Raw genomic sequence first — 18,937 nt, forward strand, 5'->3', positions numbered from 1 at the left:
AAAGTTTATTGTTCCTGCTTTTATTTTATGCCTGAAAGTAATTTGCAGTCTTACAATTCCTAAAGTTCTCATTGTATTTGCAACAAATACCCCTTTGCAAGTTGATGTTTGGGATGAAAAAGTAAGACAATTAACAAAGAGCAGTGATTGGGGAGGTTTGGGGGAAGTAGCACTTAAATCTCCAAAAGGGGATATTCACTTTGATTCTCTTCCTTGTTACTTTAAGTAGGAAATATAAAGAGAAAAATTTTAAGAACAAAAATAATGCCTGTGAGTAGTCATTTTCATCCTGATTCTCAATCTAATGAATTTCAGTTGTCTCAAGAATAATTTAGCACCGCCAAATCCTGCTGGTTAAAGTCATTGGGAGTTACACTGATTTTTTTTTTTCATCTCAAGTTTTCTAATGAGCTTAGGAAAGCAGACTTATTTAATTGACATTCTCATTTCTGCACTTCGGCAGGGGCACCTGCCTACACTCAGATCTGAGGTGTACTGTCTCAGAGAGTAACAGTAACCACTGCATACGGATCTTACCAGAATGGGGAGAAGTGTCCTGTGCAAAATGCTGGCACATACTTGTCATATAAGGGAATGCTTGGTGACTGTAAAATGTCCTTTCATAACTGGAACCTAATCTTATCCAGAAGAAAATTTGAGCTCATGTCCAATTCTTAAAAGTGCAGCATAGTGAATAAAGTAATTGTGATCCTAATTCTAGATATTAGCCTGCTTTAAGAATATTAGAATCATAGTACTTGCCCTATCTATTTTCATTTCATTTGAAGACTTGCAGTTTGAGTTACAATGAATATAAAATAGCATCAGCCAACTAATCGACTTTTTCCTAACACAAATGTTGCTATGACAACAAATTATTTGGGGATCAGAAATCCACACCTTTAACCAATTCTCTTCCCTCCTTCCCCTTACCCTAACCGGGAAGAACTCCTTGACCAGAAGTGCACCCCTTCCTAACGACTCCCAGGCACGCAGTGGGGCTCGTTTCCACACTTCCTACGACAAAAGATATGTCATCAAGACCATTACCAGTGAAGACGTGGCCGAAATGCACAACATCCTGAAGAAATACCACCAGGTAATTTTCCTTTATCTGTATTTGAATCTCTGAGGGTAGTTAACCTACGTGACATCAAGGCCAAAGGTCTAAATATGTTGTTGGGAAATGATGAGAACACATTTGACATAAAAATCTCCTGTTGCCCATTGTTCTAAAAGTAATGTGGCCCGACTCCTGACAGTTCAGATTTAAGACTGCTTATGTTGTAGAGGTCATTATTTATATAATACTTTTCCTAAATACCCTCCTGTATGGCAGTTTCAATGATTACCACTCTGATTTTCAAATCATTCTGCTTAAGATTTGGTAGCTTTCCAGAAGATTTTGCTTGTGCCAGGAGTTAGGTGTCGACTTCAGGGTTTTTAATCCACCTATACCCCCAAGCCTCTTCCTGCTCCCACTCGTCCTTCCTGTCCTAATTCTAGAAAGACACACCCATACCCCATATTACTGAGGAGAGATTACTCCAATGCAGGCGTATTGGTCTACTTCCTGCCCCTTTTCATTCCTACACAGTATCCCTTTGTAATTGCCCTTGGGGAATTGAAACTACCCTTGGGAGCAGCAGCAGTGTCTCTCTCTCTCCCTCTCTCTCTCTCTCTCTCTCTCTCTCTCTCTCTCTCCTGGAATAAGTTCCAGTGCAGGTTTGCATGATGGCGCACATGATCCCATGCTCCAGCCCAGTCTGTAAGAGGCCTCATCACTGTGCAATAGTAGGAACATGAAGTCCAGAAGCAGACAGTCCTGGGTTCAGATCTCAGCCCTATCACTTACTGACTGATTTCCGGACTTTGAAACCGAGTTTCTTTATTTCTACAATGAGGGTATTAACACCTAACTACAGAGTCCTGAAAAGTAAATGGGCAGTGTATACCAAGTACTTAGCACAGTATCGGTCACACTGTAGAAGCTGAGCATATGGTGGATGTAGTGGTGGCAACGCCGTTTTCATCAAGATATTGTCTATCATACAACAGTAACTAATAACAGTCTTGAGCAATTGTAGTCTTTGGCACAAGTATGACTATTGCTGCTACATTGCAGGACTCATCCTTCGAGCTGGTATTTGAAACACACACACACACAGAGTTGCTTTTAGAGTCTTAGTCTGCTTTGTCTGAAGTAACAAAACACCATAAACTATGTGACTTAAACAGAAAAACCTTACTTCCCAGTTCTGGAGGCTGGAGAATCGCGAGGAGGGTGCCTGCATGGTCAGGTTCTGGTGAGGCCCTCTTTCTGGTATGCAGATGGCTGCCTTCTCACGGTAGCCTCACTTGGGAGGAGGAAGAGAAAGCAAAAGCTCTCTGCTGCCTCCTCCAATAAGGGCGCTGATTCCATCACAAGGACTTCATCTTTGTGACCTAATAACCTCTCAAAGGTGATTAGGGTTTCAACATGATGAATTGGGGAAGATATAAATATTCAGTCCATAGCAGAGTCCAAATTCTCTGGTAAAGATGGACTTTCACAGAGAATATTCAAAATAAAGTGTCGCAAGCCCTGACTGTATCAGGAGGATGCTCAAAGAGTTTAAACCATCACATTTTTTAGGTGTCAGCTTCTTGTCTACTTTGAAGGCAGCCCTCATTTGTATTTGTGTCTGTTTAACAGTGTTACTTTTGGTCATGCTTCATACTTAAATATTACTGATTATTTCTTGGCAGTGCTATTCTTCCAGTCTTTGCAAATGTGATCAATTGCATTTTGCTTGCACTGAAATCCATAACAGTCTTTGAGCAACATTCTTTTTCTGGAAACTTGGTACTGCCTCTGGTTTGTTTTCTTAAAAGCATTAGTCAGTCTCTAAATTCATTTACTATCTAACCAGTCTTTTATAGCATTTATTGCCTTTGAAATTTGTTCTACCAGGCTCATGCTATAGCCCATTATAAAGGAAATTTCAAGTGCTCAGAGAGTACCTTCAAGAGTGAAGACACCAAGGCACTGGCTTACGAATGAATTAAATTGCAGGTCGCAGCTTTTAACTCTTCACCTGTTTATTTTTTATATTCAGGTTCCCTGCTCCTAAATTTGATGTTGCACTCATACATTCTTTTTAGACTTCCTTTCAGTTGGCTCACAACACTCATGAGAATGTATTATTCTGACAAATGGCTGTGACTCCATTCTAATAAAATGTGACACACGATTTAGGTAGCCACTTCTTTTTGACAACTTTGAGTTCGCAATCTTTTGACTTTACAGAAATCACGGTTTGAAATGTTTTCTCTCGGGTATTTACTATGACCTAACGTTACAGATTGGACATACCCGCAGTGTCACAGAGCACATTGGGATCAGTCTGTTGGTAAACTACAGGAGCTTTAAAGTGCTAAAGATTTCTTTTTGTACCACTACTACAAAATTATTATTTTGGCTATTTTTTTTTTAATTCAGGAAAGTCTCATTTAGCCAGTATCCATTTTTTTCTTCATAGAAATAGAATATTTTAAATATTATTGAAAGGGTCATGATGACTGAGAATCATTATTGTTAATACAATTTACTTAAAGGATACTATGCTGAAATCAGGAGAGACAGACCCTAGCTTGTTATGAACCTGTCGTGTTGACAATCTCTGAACTCAATTTCCCCATCTATATTTCATTCCTTCACCTGTTTATTCAGGTATTTACTCCAGAAAGGATGTAAGGTAGCCTTAAGACAGTTTGAAATATAAAGTAGAATAAATGGGGAGAAAAGGGAAAATAGCATGAAGGCACAAATTGGAGCCAAGAAGAGTCTAAAAATTTATCATGAATCTTAGCAGATTTTAGTAGCACACCTGCTACTCTGAGGGCCACTAAGTTGACTCAAGCTTCCTAGCAGCCTGTAGAAAGGGCAACCTGAGTTGGTTGCACTGAAGATATGTTCACTCTGTTGCTAAGGAGACATAAAAGTGTTTTTGATAGAAAATCCAACAGGGTTGTCACCAGGGAGTTCCCCAGAGAAGACACAGGACATCCAACCCTATGAACAGCATCATTTCCACAAGCTGTGAAACATACAAGAATGTTATAGAACTTTTTGAAAAATAATAACCAGTCTGGGCTGCTAAAACTGCACTGACGTGTAATTTCTATTTAGTGTACACAGTTCTGCAGGGTCAGAGGGGGTACAATGCTCACTGACCACCTGGCCCTCCACCATACTGGCTTCCATGGAATGTTCTTCAACTGCCCTTCTCCAGACCACTTCCAGACAAGGTTTCGGTAACTATTACATGGTGGGGAGCTCAGTCTGCAGGTCCCTATGTGATTCCACAGGCCCGAACACAGGCCTCCCACCTGGAATCCTGGGAGGCCCTCTCAAGCTTTGTCATTCTCTCATTCTGTTCTGAGATGCTCAGAGACACTTGAGGTGTAACTCTTAGGCCTTTATTCTTTCTTAAAGTCTAAACTGCTTTTGCCTTCTGCTTCAATAGTGACTGTCAATTCTTCTGTTTCTTTTTGCTTTTTGTTACTTTCACTTTATAACTAGCTGTGCTTCTCAGGTCTCAGCATCCTCAGCCATGTGTTCCCCCCAGTGTCTAGAGGGCTGCCCAGGACACGCCCCAGCAAGTAATTAAGTCTGTTCCAATAGTATAGCAATGGAGGAGAAGGGCTCTAGAGAGGGCCTCTCCTGTGGAACAAATCAGATGGCCTTTCTGACAGCTTTGTTCGCTCCAGAGCCAATTCCTCATCTTTTCTTTTCCTTTGTTGTTTTTTGTTTTAATGAAATAACATTCACAGTTGCAACTATATTCTGGAGGGTTAAAACCACCACAAAACCAACCTCTGGAGAGATTACTTGTTATTCAACTAAATTCTTTCTGGGATTACTTTTCTGACAAACCATCCTTACCAGCAGTGTAGTGTGGCAGGTAGGACAGAGTAGAGATCTGGAACCAACACATCCCAGTTTTGCCCCTAACCAATGACGTGTCTGTGGGCAAGTTACCTAACCTCTTGGCATCTGTTCTTGATCTAAAAATTTGGATAATAGTACTCCTTTGTTTGGGTATTGTGCTTCTGAGGCAAATTCATGCTTATTCTCATAAGAGTGTCTATTATATAAGAAGTGTATAACTGATTGAATAAGATAATTAAATGTCATTCTTGTATTGTATTTCTTATATCCCAATGTTGAAATGATCCCAATGTCAGTCATTAACTCTTTCAATCCACTAGAGGGCCTGGTTTCTGGCAGAGTCCTGCACTGATATAGGTTTATTTGAACTATTTGAAGATTAGAACTATAAGAAGTTAGGACTCCCCACCTCCAAGTTTCAGGGCCTTGTCCTATTCTTTATTTGCTGCCCAAATCCTACCTGATTCCACTTTGTTTTAAGAATGGACAGCATCATCTCTCAGACCACTGGAAAATTCATATTATTATGAAATCTCTTTCATTTGATTTTCTTTCTTTCAGTTAAGAAAATAATATTTTGGTATAAATATCCTTTTCTTCAAATTTCTGCTAGACTACAACAAACTCAGATCTTACGAATGATGATTATCAACTAATTACTAAACAACATCAGAAGAACATTCAAAAAGGAAAAAATAGTCAGGAATCTTATTTCTCCTAAGTTAACTGATTTTTTTTTTCCACTGACCTGAACTCTTTGAGCTATCATATAGCTTCAGCTTAAATTAAAATTAAAAGATAACGATGTCCTGTCCTTTTAGTTAAGATCTAGTATAAAATTCAGAGATATTGTCAGTAAAGTTTTAGAAGTTTTATAGGACTTACAGTATAGCTTTTGGAAATTTACAAAGTAGGTGATCAAGGAAGAACTTAGAAAAATAGCATTAAAAATATTTTAAGCTTTTGAAATATAGGGTTAACACAAGAGTGTGAAGTTATACTCCATGTATGTATGAAATGTCAAAATACATTCTGACATATATAACTAAAAAGAACAAATTTTAAAAACCTCTAAAAAAAGAAATATAGGGTTTTAATTTGTTTTTTATTTCAAAGTGTGACTGAATCAATAAATTGATGAAATTGAAAAAGTGAGTTCAAATCTGCCCTTATGTTAGTTAGTGCCTTAACTTTCAGTAAAGGAATTCAGTGTGAACACTTGACTTTTTGGGCCCTCCTTAGAGTACCTTTGTTTACCCTCCCCTGAGGGATGGTGGCATTTGTGTTATTTGAAGGACAAGGCATAAGTAGAGTAAAACTGAGACACTAGTGCCAAAAGAACAAAATAGGTGGTCCTGAAAGAGAAAAGGTAATGTTACATTAGTGCTTCTCGAACTTTCACTGTGACGGACCTGAGAATCTTGTGGAAATGCAGGTTCTGACTCAGTGCCCCAGGGCAGGTCAGTACCTGTTTTGGAACAGAATATTTTGAGCTCTCTCCCAAGTCTGCCCTTTGACTTTCTTGTTTGTTTTTGTTTTTGTGTTTTGTTTTAGAGACAGATAACTTGCTATGTTGCCCAGGCTGGCCTCAAACTCCAGGACTCACGCAATCCTCCCGCTTTAGGCTCCCAAATACCTAAGATATAGATGTGCACTGCTGCTGCCCTGGGCTTTGTCTTCTCAATCACTCTCTGGAGGAGTGGCCAGTTGGAATTTGAAAAGTACAATTCTGCATCCTATTAGTACCACAGTACTGTGAGGCCTGAACTCCCGCCAGACCCTCCACTGCCAGAAAAAACTGTAACACTTCTTGCTGTTCTCTTAGAAACCTCAGGAAGGTATTTGCCTTCTTGGGGTTTCTTTTGCTCTCAGAACATGTGTAGTCCTCTGGTCTTGGAATCCTCAGCCACATGGTCCCCCAGTGTCTAGAGGACTGCCCAGAACACTCCTCAGCAAGCTTTTCCTACAGCAGTTTTTCTCCAGTTTCTAGAAATTTCCTAGTTCTTTTCTCTTTAAATATCAATCTCTGTCCTCTATTTTCTCCTTCATTCTCTCCAAGACTATATATTTAATATTCTTACCATGGCTCTGCAGTCTTTAATTTTAGTTTTACTATTTTCCACACTACTCACTTCCAGGCAAGTTCCTCTGCTATAGCATCCATTTCTTAAGCTGCTCTAATCTATGGTCTCACCTTCCCAAAGATTTTTTATTTCAACAGTTATCTTCCTCATCCCAGAAGCTTAACCTAGAAAAATTTTCAAAATCTGCCAGTTCCTTGCTGGGTTTTTTGTTTGTTTGTTTGTTTGTTTTGTTTTGTTTAATATGCTTGTCTCTGAAACTGCATCCTTTCTTTTTGTTAACCCATGCTAGGGATTGAACACAGGGCCCCACACATAGAAGGCAAACCTTCTATCTCTGAGCTATATCCCCAGCCCTGAAATTTCATCCTTTAAAATATTTTGTGCATAACGGTTAAAAACCTATTTCTGATGGTCCTAACCTCTGCATCTCCTGGGTTCTAAATTTGTTGGGTCTCATGCCTGCTGACCCTCACACAGTGACCTGCCAAACCATATGCATACCCAAACTTTGGGTATATATGGATCATGGATTAATGCCTGTATGGGGCAAAAGAAAGAAATAAGATTGGGCAGAGGGAGAAGTCACACTGCCGTGATGCCCTGACCAAGCCTCAGCCAAGCTGGTGGGCACTGTGCAGTGTGTCCCCCAGAGGCTCTATGCTGGACCAGAACACACTGTGCCATCAGGCCTTGGCAGACAGCTTCACCTGTGGGCTGTCCACAGCTAAGTGGCAAGGCATCCCTGAAGAGATCTGAGCATCACTTCTCCCTGTGACCACACGCGCCTCCCCTTGGTTTGATAGTGTTGCTGAGCTCATTGCTTATCCTTATCTCTGGAAGGCCTTGGAAGGCCTCAGAGCCTGACTTAGGGAAGCTATTTCCCCAGAGCAGGGGGCTAGTTGTGTCTCCTCAGGACACAACCAGCCCCCTTCACCCTCCTCACTGAGGTTTTCCATGGTGGGTTCCATCCAGCACTTCCTGGCTGGCTGCCTCCCCTGCACCCTCTACTGTCTTCGGTCCTGAACTCCCTGCCTACTCCTGGGCATACCTGCTCCCACATCCACCCCCACGCCCCAGCCTTGGTCCCAGGCTGTGTCACTCAGGACCCAAGTCCTCAAACTCTGGAATGTCTGAGGGGTGAGGAGACAGGTCTAGAACCCTCCTGTCTTTGATGGCAGCTAAGCTTCCTGTCAGAGGCGTGCCCCACTGGTTGTGAGGCTCAAGCAGCCATTCTGCTTCTCAGTTATAGTAAATCCCATCCGTGCCTGTGATAAAGTGCTTTGTGGTGTGTTTTACAAAGTTACTTCATTCTTGATACTATTTATAGATCTTTATTGTAGCATGGAACAAATGGAATTAAGAGCAGTGTCTGCATTTGTACATATTCTTACTATCTCACTACTAAGAACTGTTATAAGCACTACAGCAGAATGCTTGTTCCTTTTAAGACTGGTTTTTCTGAAGAGTTTTGTTCTTGTATTTGCTTAAACAAAGTCATCCTTTTGTTCTTCTTTGACTTCAAAAGTATTCAAATCCAGAATAAATTTTATTAACTGATACTTATAGTCTATTATCTTGAAACATACCAAAACAGGAATTCAGGGAGTTTGGATTATTTATTTGTTTGGCCTGGATTATTCATTTCTTTGGTCATTCTAAAACAAAGCAATCCACACTTTCAAATTGGCTTGATGTCCTTCCTTCTTTCTCTCTTTCTCTGTCTCTGCCTCTTTCTTTCTCTTTCCTCTTGTCTTCATCTCACTCTTCCTCCCTTTCTCTCTATTGTTGGGGTGGCCCATAAACATAGCCAGAGGCCCAATAAAGATCACAGATAATTTAACCTTTCAGTAACATTAAGTGAAACAAGACTTTACATTGAAGTATTAATTTGATGCTATATTAAATTGTCACTTCAAGCCTCCAAAAAAAAAAAAAAAAAAATGAGTGAAACGTGATAATAACAGCAATTTCCAAAAGCCAGAGCCCAGGTTCACACTATCACGCGGAGATATAAATATTTATCTGTTGAAGCGCATCACTTAGAACCCTCTCTGCTGAAACCTTCAGTCAGCTGTGAATCTTTTAATGGCATTTCATTTTGCATGAGAAGAGCAACAAATCAGGGATTCATAATACTTGTTATTCTCGGTGACTGCCTAAGAGCAAAGGGAGCTAGAATCTTGTGGTGTTACATTTTATGTTTTTGAAAATCTGCTTCTGTGATGTCAATTAATCAGTGCCTCACATTCCTAACAAGACTGCAGTTATACCAGGAAAAGTTCTAAGGGAAACCAATGAAGAAAGAAAATTTGTCTTTATTGATGATACCATGACATCACTTATGAATACATTTTTTGAAAGGAAGACAGAAAACAGTCGTAACTGTTAGTGTTGGAAGCAGGTTACAAACCAAACATTACCAGCAAATGTGAGTTTCTGAGAACATCTTAGAAAAAACAGAAGCCCCTACATGATAAATAACTGAAGGAGGTGACATTAGGTGCCCCACTTTGAAAATATAAGGGTGAAAGGTGAATAATAAAAACAATTTTTAAAATGTAAACATAGCTAATGCAATCAGTATAATGTTGAGAATATGGAAGCTGACCCCCAAAACAGTTGTGATTGATTAGACTGCGTATAATAAGTGTAAGAATGGATGATGATCAAGTTCACTTTTTAGAATTTGGAACTTAATTTTCAGCACCTATTCAGAGGAAAGTTCTTTGTCATCAGTGCATTGCAAGCATCTGAAAATCACTCCTACAAGCCAGCTGCCGTGTCTTACATGCCTGTAATCCCAGTGGCTGAGGCAAGGAGAATCACCAAGTTCAAAGTCAGCCTCAGCAACTTAGTGAAGCCCTAAGCAACTTAGTGAGACCCTGCCTCAAAATTTAAAAAAAAAATTAAGAAGGGCTGGGGAGGTGGCTCACTGGTTAATTGCCCCTGGGTTCAATCCCTGGCACAAAAAAAAAAAAGTTTGAAAGTCATCACTACAGATGCCAGATAGGGCTTCTTTAATGTTGGAAAAGAACGTGGCTGCAAGAGACCTGGGGAGCATTGTACCCTAGAGAGGAATGTGTGGGGAGGGGAATGCCAGATTTGAGGAGCCACTGTGAGGAGCGCTCTGGAATATTACATCAATGTGTCCGTCTTCTCCCTAACACATGCTCCTAACTTCTGGCCACACATGTGATGCAGTGGCCAGCGTTGCCAAACGTTGGTCCAGCTGGGGCCTAATCTCCCTTGATGGCACCTGTTGAGCCTAAAAATCAAAACATTGATACAACAGGTATGAAACCCTATTTTTGTTTACGCCTTTTAGCCAGCAGGAAAAGAGTACCTGGTAGCTACAAAAAGAGAGTGCTTGAGCATGGAAGAAATATTTGTACCTTTCTTAAAGAGTGAGTTTAAAGATTAAATGGTTACTTTCCATTCTTGTAATCTAGAAATTAATCTTACAGAATGGCAAAACCAACCATGCCTTGAATTGTCCTGTAATTAAATTAGTAATGCTAAAAAGAAGTGGATAGGTGCTGAGGATGTTTTTAACTTATTAAAAATGCTCATGCCAAATAATATATTATTAAAAGCGTGACATCATGGTGCCCCCCAATGCACCCTTATTGTTTCTGAAGCACTTATTGTCAAGTTATTTGGTTAATTCATCTGTGGTGTTTAAGTTCCTGAAGGGAACAGTCTCAGAGTTGCAAGCTTAAAAGCACCAGAAGGTAGAAATAATTTTTTAATGTTTCTTCTATATGTACAAAAATATTACCTCACTTTATACACAGATACATCAACATATGCAGCATTATCCATCTTTGGAAGGTATTTTATGGCGATTCCTTAAAACCTGGAGTTTGCATCATGCGTTTAAGATACAACCATTTCTCAGTGTTATTTAGGATCCCATCTGGTGCTCCTGGATGTCTCCCTCCCTCCCTCCCTCCCTCCCTCCCTCCCTCCCTCCCTCACTCCCTTCTTTCTTTCCTTCCCTGTCACGTTGCCCCCTTGAACCCCAGGTCTTGCTCATGTTGTTCATCTTGTTCCTGCTTGAGCCATCTGCAGGCCCTGTTCCCCAATTTTAAGTGTGGACTCTTTATTAAACCATCAAACATAATTCTTTACTCCTATTTAGCAACAAACTGTATTAGGAGGGCTGTGATCCTCTCTCCCTCCTTTCCTTAGAGCTGTGTCCCTCGCATGTGGCTTAAGGTGCAAAGAGTGATGCAACACTGACTGGTGCAGTTTCCCCATGCAGTGATAGCTCTAGAACATCTGCAGTCCTTTCCAGATTTACCCCCAGGCTACCCGTGCAACAGTGGCTTTTATAAAATTAACGTCCTTAAAGAATTACTTTGTTATACCTTCTTTTCTTCCTTTTGTGACTGACATATGCCTTATAACTCCTAACCCCCCTGCTTTTTTCTCATACCATATTCTTCATTTATCATGACCATCATGCATCATGATAAAAACTCTTGGGCTTGTCTTTCATCATAAATAGCATTGGATTTTCTTCTGCTTTCAAAATCCAGAATTTTCACATTTACAACAGAGGTGAAAATCATGGTGTTAATTATAAACATAGTGGAGAATGTAGGCATCTGTAAGAAAGGTCTTAGGTTACTTTTTAAGTTAGTTCCATGCATTTTCTTGTTCAACAGCCATTTATTAAGTACTTTTACATACTAAACACAGAAGATTTTACATTGAATAAAGTTGAGTGTTTTTATTTTTGTACTTGTTTTATACTGAGAAGCTGCCAGTGGAGGGACACAGGTTGGGGATCCTGGGCTGAGAGGGGCTGATGCCTGAGAACCCAACAAGCTGGATCCCAGGATGAGCACAAAGACTGGTCATGGAAGGAGCACAAAGACTGGTCATGGAAGGAGCTCCAACGTCACCCCTCCCACTAGAGCATGGGGTGGCCTGTGGAGCCACCCTGCAGCTGCTGGGAGATTGGGCAACAGGAAACCAAGGCCATTAACTTCTGGGGGTAACTTTTTTCCTACCACAGAAGGATAAGGTTCACAGGATAAGAACCAAATCTTTTCGTGGCCATATGGTTGGCCCACTCAATGCTAGGCATTTAATAGATGCTCAATAAGTATGGATATTATGAGCAGTGAGGGGGTTTTAAGGTTTGAGGACAATGGAAAAGGTTCAAATTACAGATAACACTTCTGTACTACTTTTTATGCTTCGGGCTCTGTTCTCAGAATTTTGTAATAAATTTAGTTATCACAAAGACCCTAGGCATTAAGTGCTATTATTACCCCTATTTTCCAAATACAAAGAAGCAAAAAGGTTGAATAACTCTCACCCATGATCACAAAGCTAGTGAATGGTGTTGAGGGCCCAGCTAAAGACATGACCATGAATTTCCAATCTCCCTGATTTGGGGCTCACCTCTAGCAGTTTCTTCATGCAGGAGTCCTTGTAGATATGCTCACCTGTGTTTGTCCATGGCATTTCCAGCGTCAGCTGATGAAGAATCTTTTGGTTAACACCTGCACATAACAGCACATCATGCTGGAGTACAGTGAACCCCAACCTTGGGTTCACAGACCTAGCTCCATCTTCCTTTTCTAAAAGGCAACAGCACATTCTTTTCCTAGTGTCCACACCCAAAAATCCAGTGAATGGGTAGAATTTTTTCTTCTGCAAAATTTTGACCTCCAGATGCTTTCTAAACTTTTGACACCAACTGCAGCTTGGCAGCATTGAATTCTAATAGATAGGCTTTGATATGATGTATAGTTTTGTACATGTGTATACACTTAGGAGTTTGAAGTTCATTTAATCTATATTTTTCAAGGTATTCATCAAAGAATCCCATAAGTGAGCCATGCCTTTGAGAACAAGTACACGTTGATACTTGTTGATGGAGTAGATGAAATCTGATCTGATTTTTTCATTGTAGCAATTTATCTAATCTTAAAGGTGGGGAAATTGTAGAATGTAATCTGTATGGGAGTGTTTTTTCCTAAAAAGAAAAAAAAAAAAAAAAACTTGTCAATGATGTTCTGTATAACACTGAAAGGATTGCTTTAACATATTCAGCATGATCATGGTCAGCATCCCCTGTGAGCCAGGCATCCTTAGGGTCTGCAAAGGTTTTAATCAAAGAGACATTCTCTACTGGCAGGACTTCTTACAGATTGTCCAGAATGAGAATTCTCTGAGCAGTGCCCAGTGAGTTTGGAGCCAAAGCTCCAAAATAGGTCTAAAAATTTCCTTCCTTCCTTCCTTCTTTCCTTCCTTCCTTCCTTCCTTCCTTCCTTCCTTCCTTTCTTTCTTTTTTTTTTTTTTTTTTTTTTTTTTTTTTTGGTACAAGGGATTGAACCCAGAGACACTTATTAATCACTGATCCACATTCACAGCTCATTTTTATTTTGTATTTTAAGACAGGGTCTCACTAAGTTGCTAAGGCTAGCTTTGAACTTGTGATCCTTCTGCTCAGCCATGCACTGCCCCCCAAGCTGCTGGGATTGCATCTTGTGCCTGGCTAAAATTTCTAACAGGGTTTTGAATGAAAATTATTATCATCATCTGCAGTTGGAGGAAGAGTGCATTTCGGTACACAGCTTTGCATGGGGTATTTTATGTGGTGTTATCTGTCATTCCACAGCCACCTTCAAGGTGGGGATTGTGGTCCTTGTCTCTGGAAAAAAAAAAAAAAAAAAAAAGGAGAAGAAAGAAACTAAACTGCAGAGTGATTTAGTAACCTACCCAAGATGCCACAGCTAGTAAATGGCAGCCCCAAGACAAACATGCGTATCTCTCTAGTTTGCAAATCTCCCATCTTTCTACCTCACTTACCCAGTAGAGATGCCAGCAGTCTGTTAAGGCCCATTCAACCACCTTTCTCCAGGTGGGAAACAACAACCTCACATGTGAGAAATTTTCTTTTCAACCAAGCACTATCTACCACCTGTTGTGCATTAGCAAAACTCAAGTCGATTTATTATGTTTTGAAAGGAAAGAAATAGAAATGTTTTATTCATCTGATTTCAAGTAACAAGCTAAGATGAAACTCTACTCAGAAAATAATGTCAAATTAAATATATAGCTCAATTATTGTCAGTAAGAGAATGTATGGTGCATAGCATGTTTAAAATTTGTCAAAACTCTGGGTGGCAAAAATTAATCCCAGATGCTGTTGTTGTTCATCTTTAATGATAAAAACTAAGACTCTAATTCATAGGATGGTTAAATATTACCAGACTTGATTATTAACAGTGTTTACCACTAAGAAGTTTGGTAGACCATCCTAATTATTTTTATTAAACATTGATTGTAAAAGGAAAAGAAAGAAAATTTAAAACCATGCAATTTTTTATAAAGGGTCAAAATTGCCCAAATACAACCATTACCATTAGACAAGCATTCTTCCAGGCATTTCTGTATAAGTATGCACAGTGCTTATGATGTTTACAATATAGGAATCATGGTATTCGTGCTGTATATTATTCTGGAGATTTAACGCACATGTCGTGGACATAAAAGGGCTTTATTGGAATCTTCTTTTTCCCCATTTTAAAGAAAGAAAAATGTAGCTTTCCTTTGAAAACCAGTTTATAAAGAGCTACTTTCCAGGAGAAGTAGCTCCATCTTGTGGCCCTTTGGAGTATGATCACTAAAGCCCTCCAGTCATGTTGTGTTTTTGCAACCTTTTTTTTTTTTTTGGTGGTGCTGAACCCAAACCCAGGGCCTCACACCTACTAGGTAGGCAAGTGCCCTACCACTGAGCAACACCACCAACCCATGTTTTTGCAACTCATATTGGCAATGTGTCAACCTTTTGACTTGTCCAGTGGACAGGATGGAAACCACACAGGACCAGACACTCCCCCACTGTCTATGGAGACAACATGAGCAAAGGGCCCCTTCACGCCCCTGCCCTTGTGGGCAGTTTAAGTCTAGACCTTAAAGTCCCGGCGAGAAACAGAAAACCTACGCTTCTTACACTGGGTCCTCTGCAATTTCCTCTTTAATCTTGACTTCAGCAGCATTTAAGAAGCTGATCTCAGTGACCAGCTCTCTTTGCCTCCACCACATAAAGTCATCACCAGGACTTCTGAGGTGGAAAATAGAGGCCCCAGATAGAGAAATTTCATGTAAAGGGAATTTCAGAAAGGACCGATTGCTTGTGCTCTTCCCTTGCACCATCGTTATCAAAGTTTTTGACTTTACAAACTAGTTTAGAATGTTAGGAAAAAAAATTTGCAGATAAAATTGAATTTTCTGAGCCGTGTCTGTATCTGATGGGTGAGTAGTACAAATGTGGTCATTTTCTAGAAATAGATGCTTAATAATTGCAGGTTTTTGCCTTGTTTAAGCACCATCAGCAGAAAACTTGTTTTCTAAATGGGCGTCTTTTGATGGGAGTTTTCCTTTTTCTTTCTCTCTTGTGCAGTACATAGTGGAATGTCATGGGGTCACCCTTCTTCCCCAGTTCTTGGGCATGTACCGGCTTAACGTTGATGGAGTTGAAATATATGTGATTGTTACAAGAAATGTGTTCAGTCACCGTTTATCTGTATATAGGAAATACGACTTAAAGGTGAGATTGACTTTATTAATTTTCACTAAATGATTCAAGTTTATTCATTCATGTAATAAATGTTGCAACTGATTATAGCAAGTCCTTAGGAGGCACCCAGAGCTTAAAACTACCAGGAAATTAGCAGTGCACCCGTTTGGGTAAACAATCAGTGCTTACTGAGTTCACCAGAAGACACTGTACATATTTCTCAGGAATATTCAAATTTCTCAGGAAATTCTGAGAGTACAGTGATGTGTTCTGACATCTAGAAACACTGACTTGATAGGAGAATGTCCAAGTTAAAGATTGGCAAACTATGATCTGCCTCCATGAACTATCCAACCTAGGGGTCATTTTATAAATAAAGTTTTATTGGAACGTGGTCATGCCCATTGTTTCTGCATTGTCTGTGACTGCTTTTGCACTATCATGGCAGAGTTGAGCAGTAACTTTAGGGACCATTACGAACCACAAAGACTTATTTACCCTATGACCCCCAGAAAAGTTTGTCTATCTCTGGTCTATAGCAATTGGTGCTCAGGATTTTTAGTCTTAGAACCCTTTCACATTCATAAAAGAACACACCAAAGAGCCTTTCCTTTATATAGGTTGTGTCTATGGATATTTATAGTATTAAAAGTTAATATGAGAAATATTTTTTTTAATTTACTTTAAGTAATAAGACTATTTGCACATTAACAAATTTTTTAAAAAAATAAAAGGAAAAACTTAGGTAAGTAGCATTGCTGTATAATTTTTGTAAATTTCTGTAATGTCTGAATTAATATGGAATATCATATCTGATTGTGCTATCAGTTTAATGTAATGTTATTTGATTGCAGTAAAGAAGGAAAATCTGACCTTGCACAAAGAATGTAGTTGGGAAAGGGAAGGGTGTATTTTAATAACTTTTTCACATAATCATAGATATTCTTCTTTGATACTACACCAAAACTTGACAGTTGGTAATTTCTCAAAGTATAGTTTCATTGTGGACTCTGAAATCATATCAGTGAATTTTTTGTGCTTTTTATATTAAAATTCACTGGTCTGTTTGCATGCACAGGTAATTTTCTAGTCATATACTTGTCATTGGGAACATATTACTTCCCTAAGTTATGTGGTTCTTCCAAATATGGACACATTTCACTGTGTAGTATCAAAAAAGTCATATTAATATCACCACCAATCTCATTGGGAAAGTCTTTCATGTACTCGGAAGCTGGCAAGCTCAGGGTAGATACCAGTTCTTCAGAATTCCCGTTTTCACTTGAAAGCTCTTCAAATTCCGTCATTCGTTTTCTGTGAAATGACAGCACGACCTCCCCAGCACACATGGGAGTCTAGCAGCTTTGTCCACATTTGAGCAAACATTTGCCAGTTTCTCAGAGCTAAACAAATACAGATCGTCAGTTGTTCTTTCAAATAAAAACATTGTCTCATGAAAAAGGTGGCTAGTTCAGCTCATAACTGAAACCATCACGAGAATGGTTCCTGATAAACAGAAGTGCTCCTGCGTGCTTCTGCACAGAATAGTGGAGGGTGTACCCCAGGATCAAGAGCTAATGAAATTGATTTTAGTGCTTCATCACAAACATTCTTAAGTGATGAGGTCTGTTTTGTTTAGTTGTTTTTAAATGACCAGTATATCCAGTAACACTCTGTGCTTGATTGGGCTTAGCTGCCATCAGTTTTGTCCACTAATGTTTTTGCAGTATCCATGTAAATATCAAGACAGGAAAAAGACAAATAGTGTCTCAGTATTATTAAGATACTCAGAATTATTAAAATTAGTTTTGACTTTGCAGACTCCTACAAGAGCTGCACTGAGAAATGCTAGTCCCAGCGAAGGAAATCATCGAGGCTTATTTCTCCCAGACCAGCTGGATCAACCTACCACATATAGTCTTGCCCTGTCTTGCCTCCAAGTCTTAGCTCAAGCCATTTTGTGCCCCTGGAATTGTCCCTGGGGAAATCCCAGCCACCCTCCAGGTCTCCCACCAGCACTGACTCTTTTACGAAGCCTTTGCAGAACTGCTCAGCACACTCAGTCTGTGTGCTGGTTTGACTGTCCCATGCCAGAAAGCCAGAGTGACCTCTGAAGCCACGTGTGCTAGGGCTTCTTCTTCTTTTTTTTTTTTCCCCCTGTGGTGCTAGGGATTGAACCCAGGGCCTTTCCCATGCTGGCAAGTCCTTGGCCATTGAGCTACACTCCCAGCCCCATGCATGTGCTGGCTTTATGACTTGGTAGCTGTATTCAAGTTGCTGAACCTTTATGAGTCTTAGTTTCTTCATCTATTGAAACAGAGATGAGTTTACCTGTATTTATGAGGTTGTTGACAGGATTAAATGAGATACATGTGTGTACCATCCAGAATAAGGTACAGCATACAACTGTTGTCTCATCCATTTTGTTAGTGAGGGCCTTAAATGTGGATATTTTATCCCTATCTTTTCTTTTTTTTCAGTGCTGGGGATGGAACCCGGGCTTCATGCATGCCAGGCAAGCACTTCATCACTGAGCTACATTCCCAGCCAATCCTATTTAATTTTTTAGCCCCCACAATGCCTACGATGGTGCCTCCTACAAGTATGCACCTAGTATAAGTGCCTTGGTGTAAGTTATAATTGTAGATTGAATATTTTTTAATTTTGCCTTGCATTTCATAATTTTATCTCCCTAAATAAATTCTGCTGGGCCACAGTAGCACATGCCTATAATCCCAGGTACTCCAAGAGGCTGAGGTAGGAAGATGGCAAATTTGAGGCCAGCCTGGGCAACTTAGTGAGACCCTTTTTATAAATAAAATATAGAAAGGACTGGGGATTAACTTAGTGGTAGAGTACTTGTCTAGCAGGCATGGCCTTGGGTTCAATCCCAAGTACTGCAAAAATAGATTGATAGATAAATAAATAGAAAGATAGATAAATTATCTTTCTAGTACTTTCAGTTGTGATAGAACCTGTACTTTTGGCATTTCCTGGCTTCAACTCTTGTCTTCAACTTACTAGCCATACTTTTCTACTTTAATTTTACTTTTATTTTACTTTTGATTGTGAATTAATTTAAACTTGGATGAGTCCTTTCCTGCCCCTTCCCAGGCTAGTGATGATGTGTGTTTACATAGAACTGAAGTTTTGAATCAGAAGCAGGGTAATTATGATTTAGGAGGGAAAACACATACAAACCAACAACCTGGTTACAGACCCAAACTAAATAAATGGTTTCTTCCTCTGCCCAGAAGCATATGCAGTGCTCAAGTGCAAATCACAGGTGCCAGCTCCTCTCTGAGACCATGTACACTGTGGTCATAGGACAGGTCCCTGGGTTTTCCTTCATGAATGGTTTACATTATCCGTCTTCAT

General features: G+C 39.7%; 1 protein-coding gene across 1 annotated transcript in view; it reads left to right on the forward strand.

The window, feature by feature from the left end:
* PIP4K2A (phosphatidylinositol-5-phosphate 4-kinase type 2 alpha) overlaps positions 1-18,937 on the forward strand; it is a 155,315-nt gene that overhangs the window by 111,337 nt on the left and 25,041 nt on the right. The window contains exons 4-5 of the mRNA XM_079106343.1: positions 947-1,099; positions 15,443-15,589. Of these exons, the coding sequence (XP_078962469.1) occupies positions 947-1,099; positions 15,443-15,589 (300 nt within the window). The remainder of the gene's footprint in view (positions 1-946; positions 1,100-15,442; positions 15,590-18,937) is intronic.

Source organism: Sciurus vulgaris, assembly GCF_902686455.1.
Source record: "Sciurus vulgaris genome assembly, chromosome: 12".
NCBI lineage: Eukaryota > Metazoa > Chordata > Mammalia > Rodentia > Sciuridae > Sciurus > Sciurus vulgaris.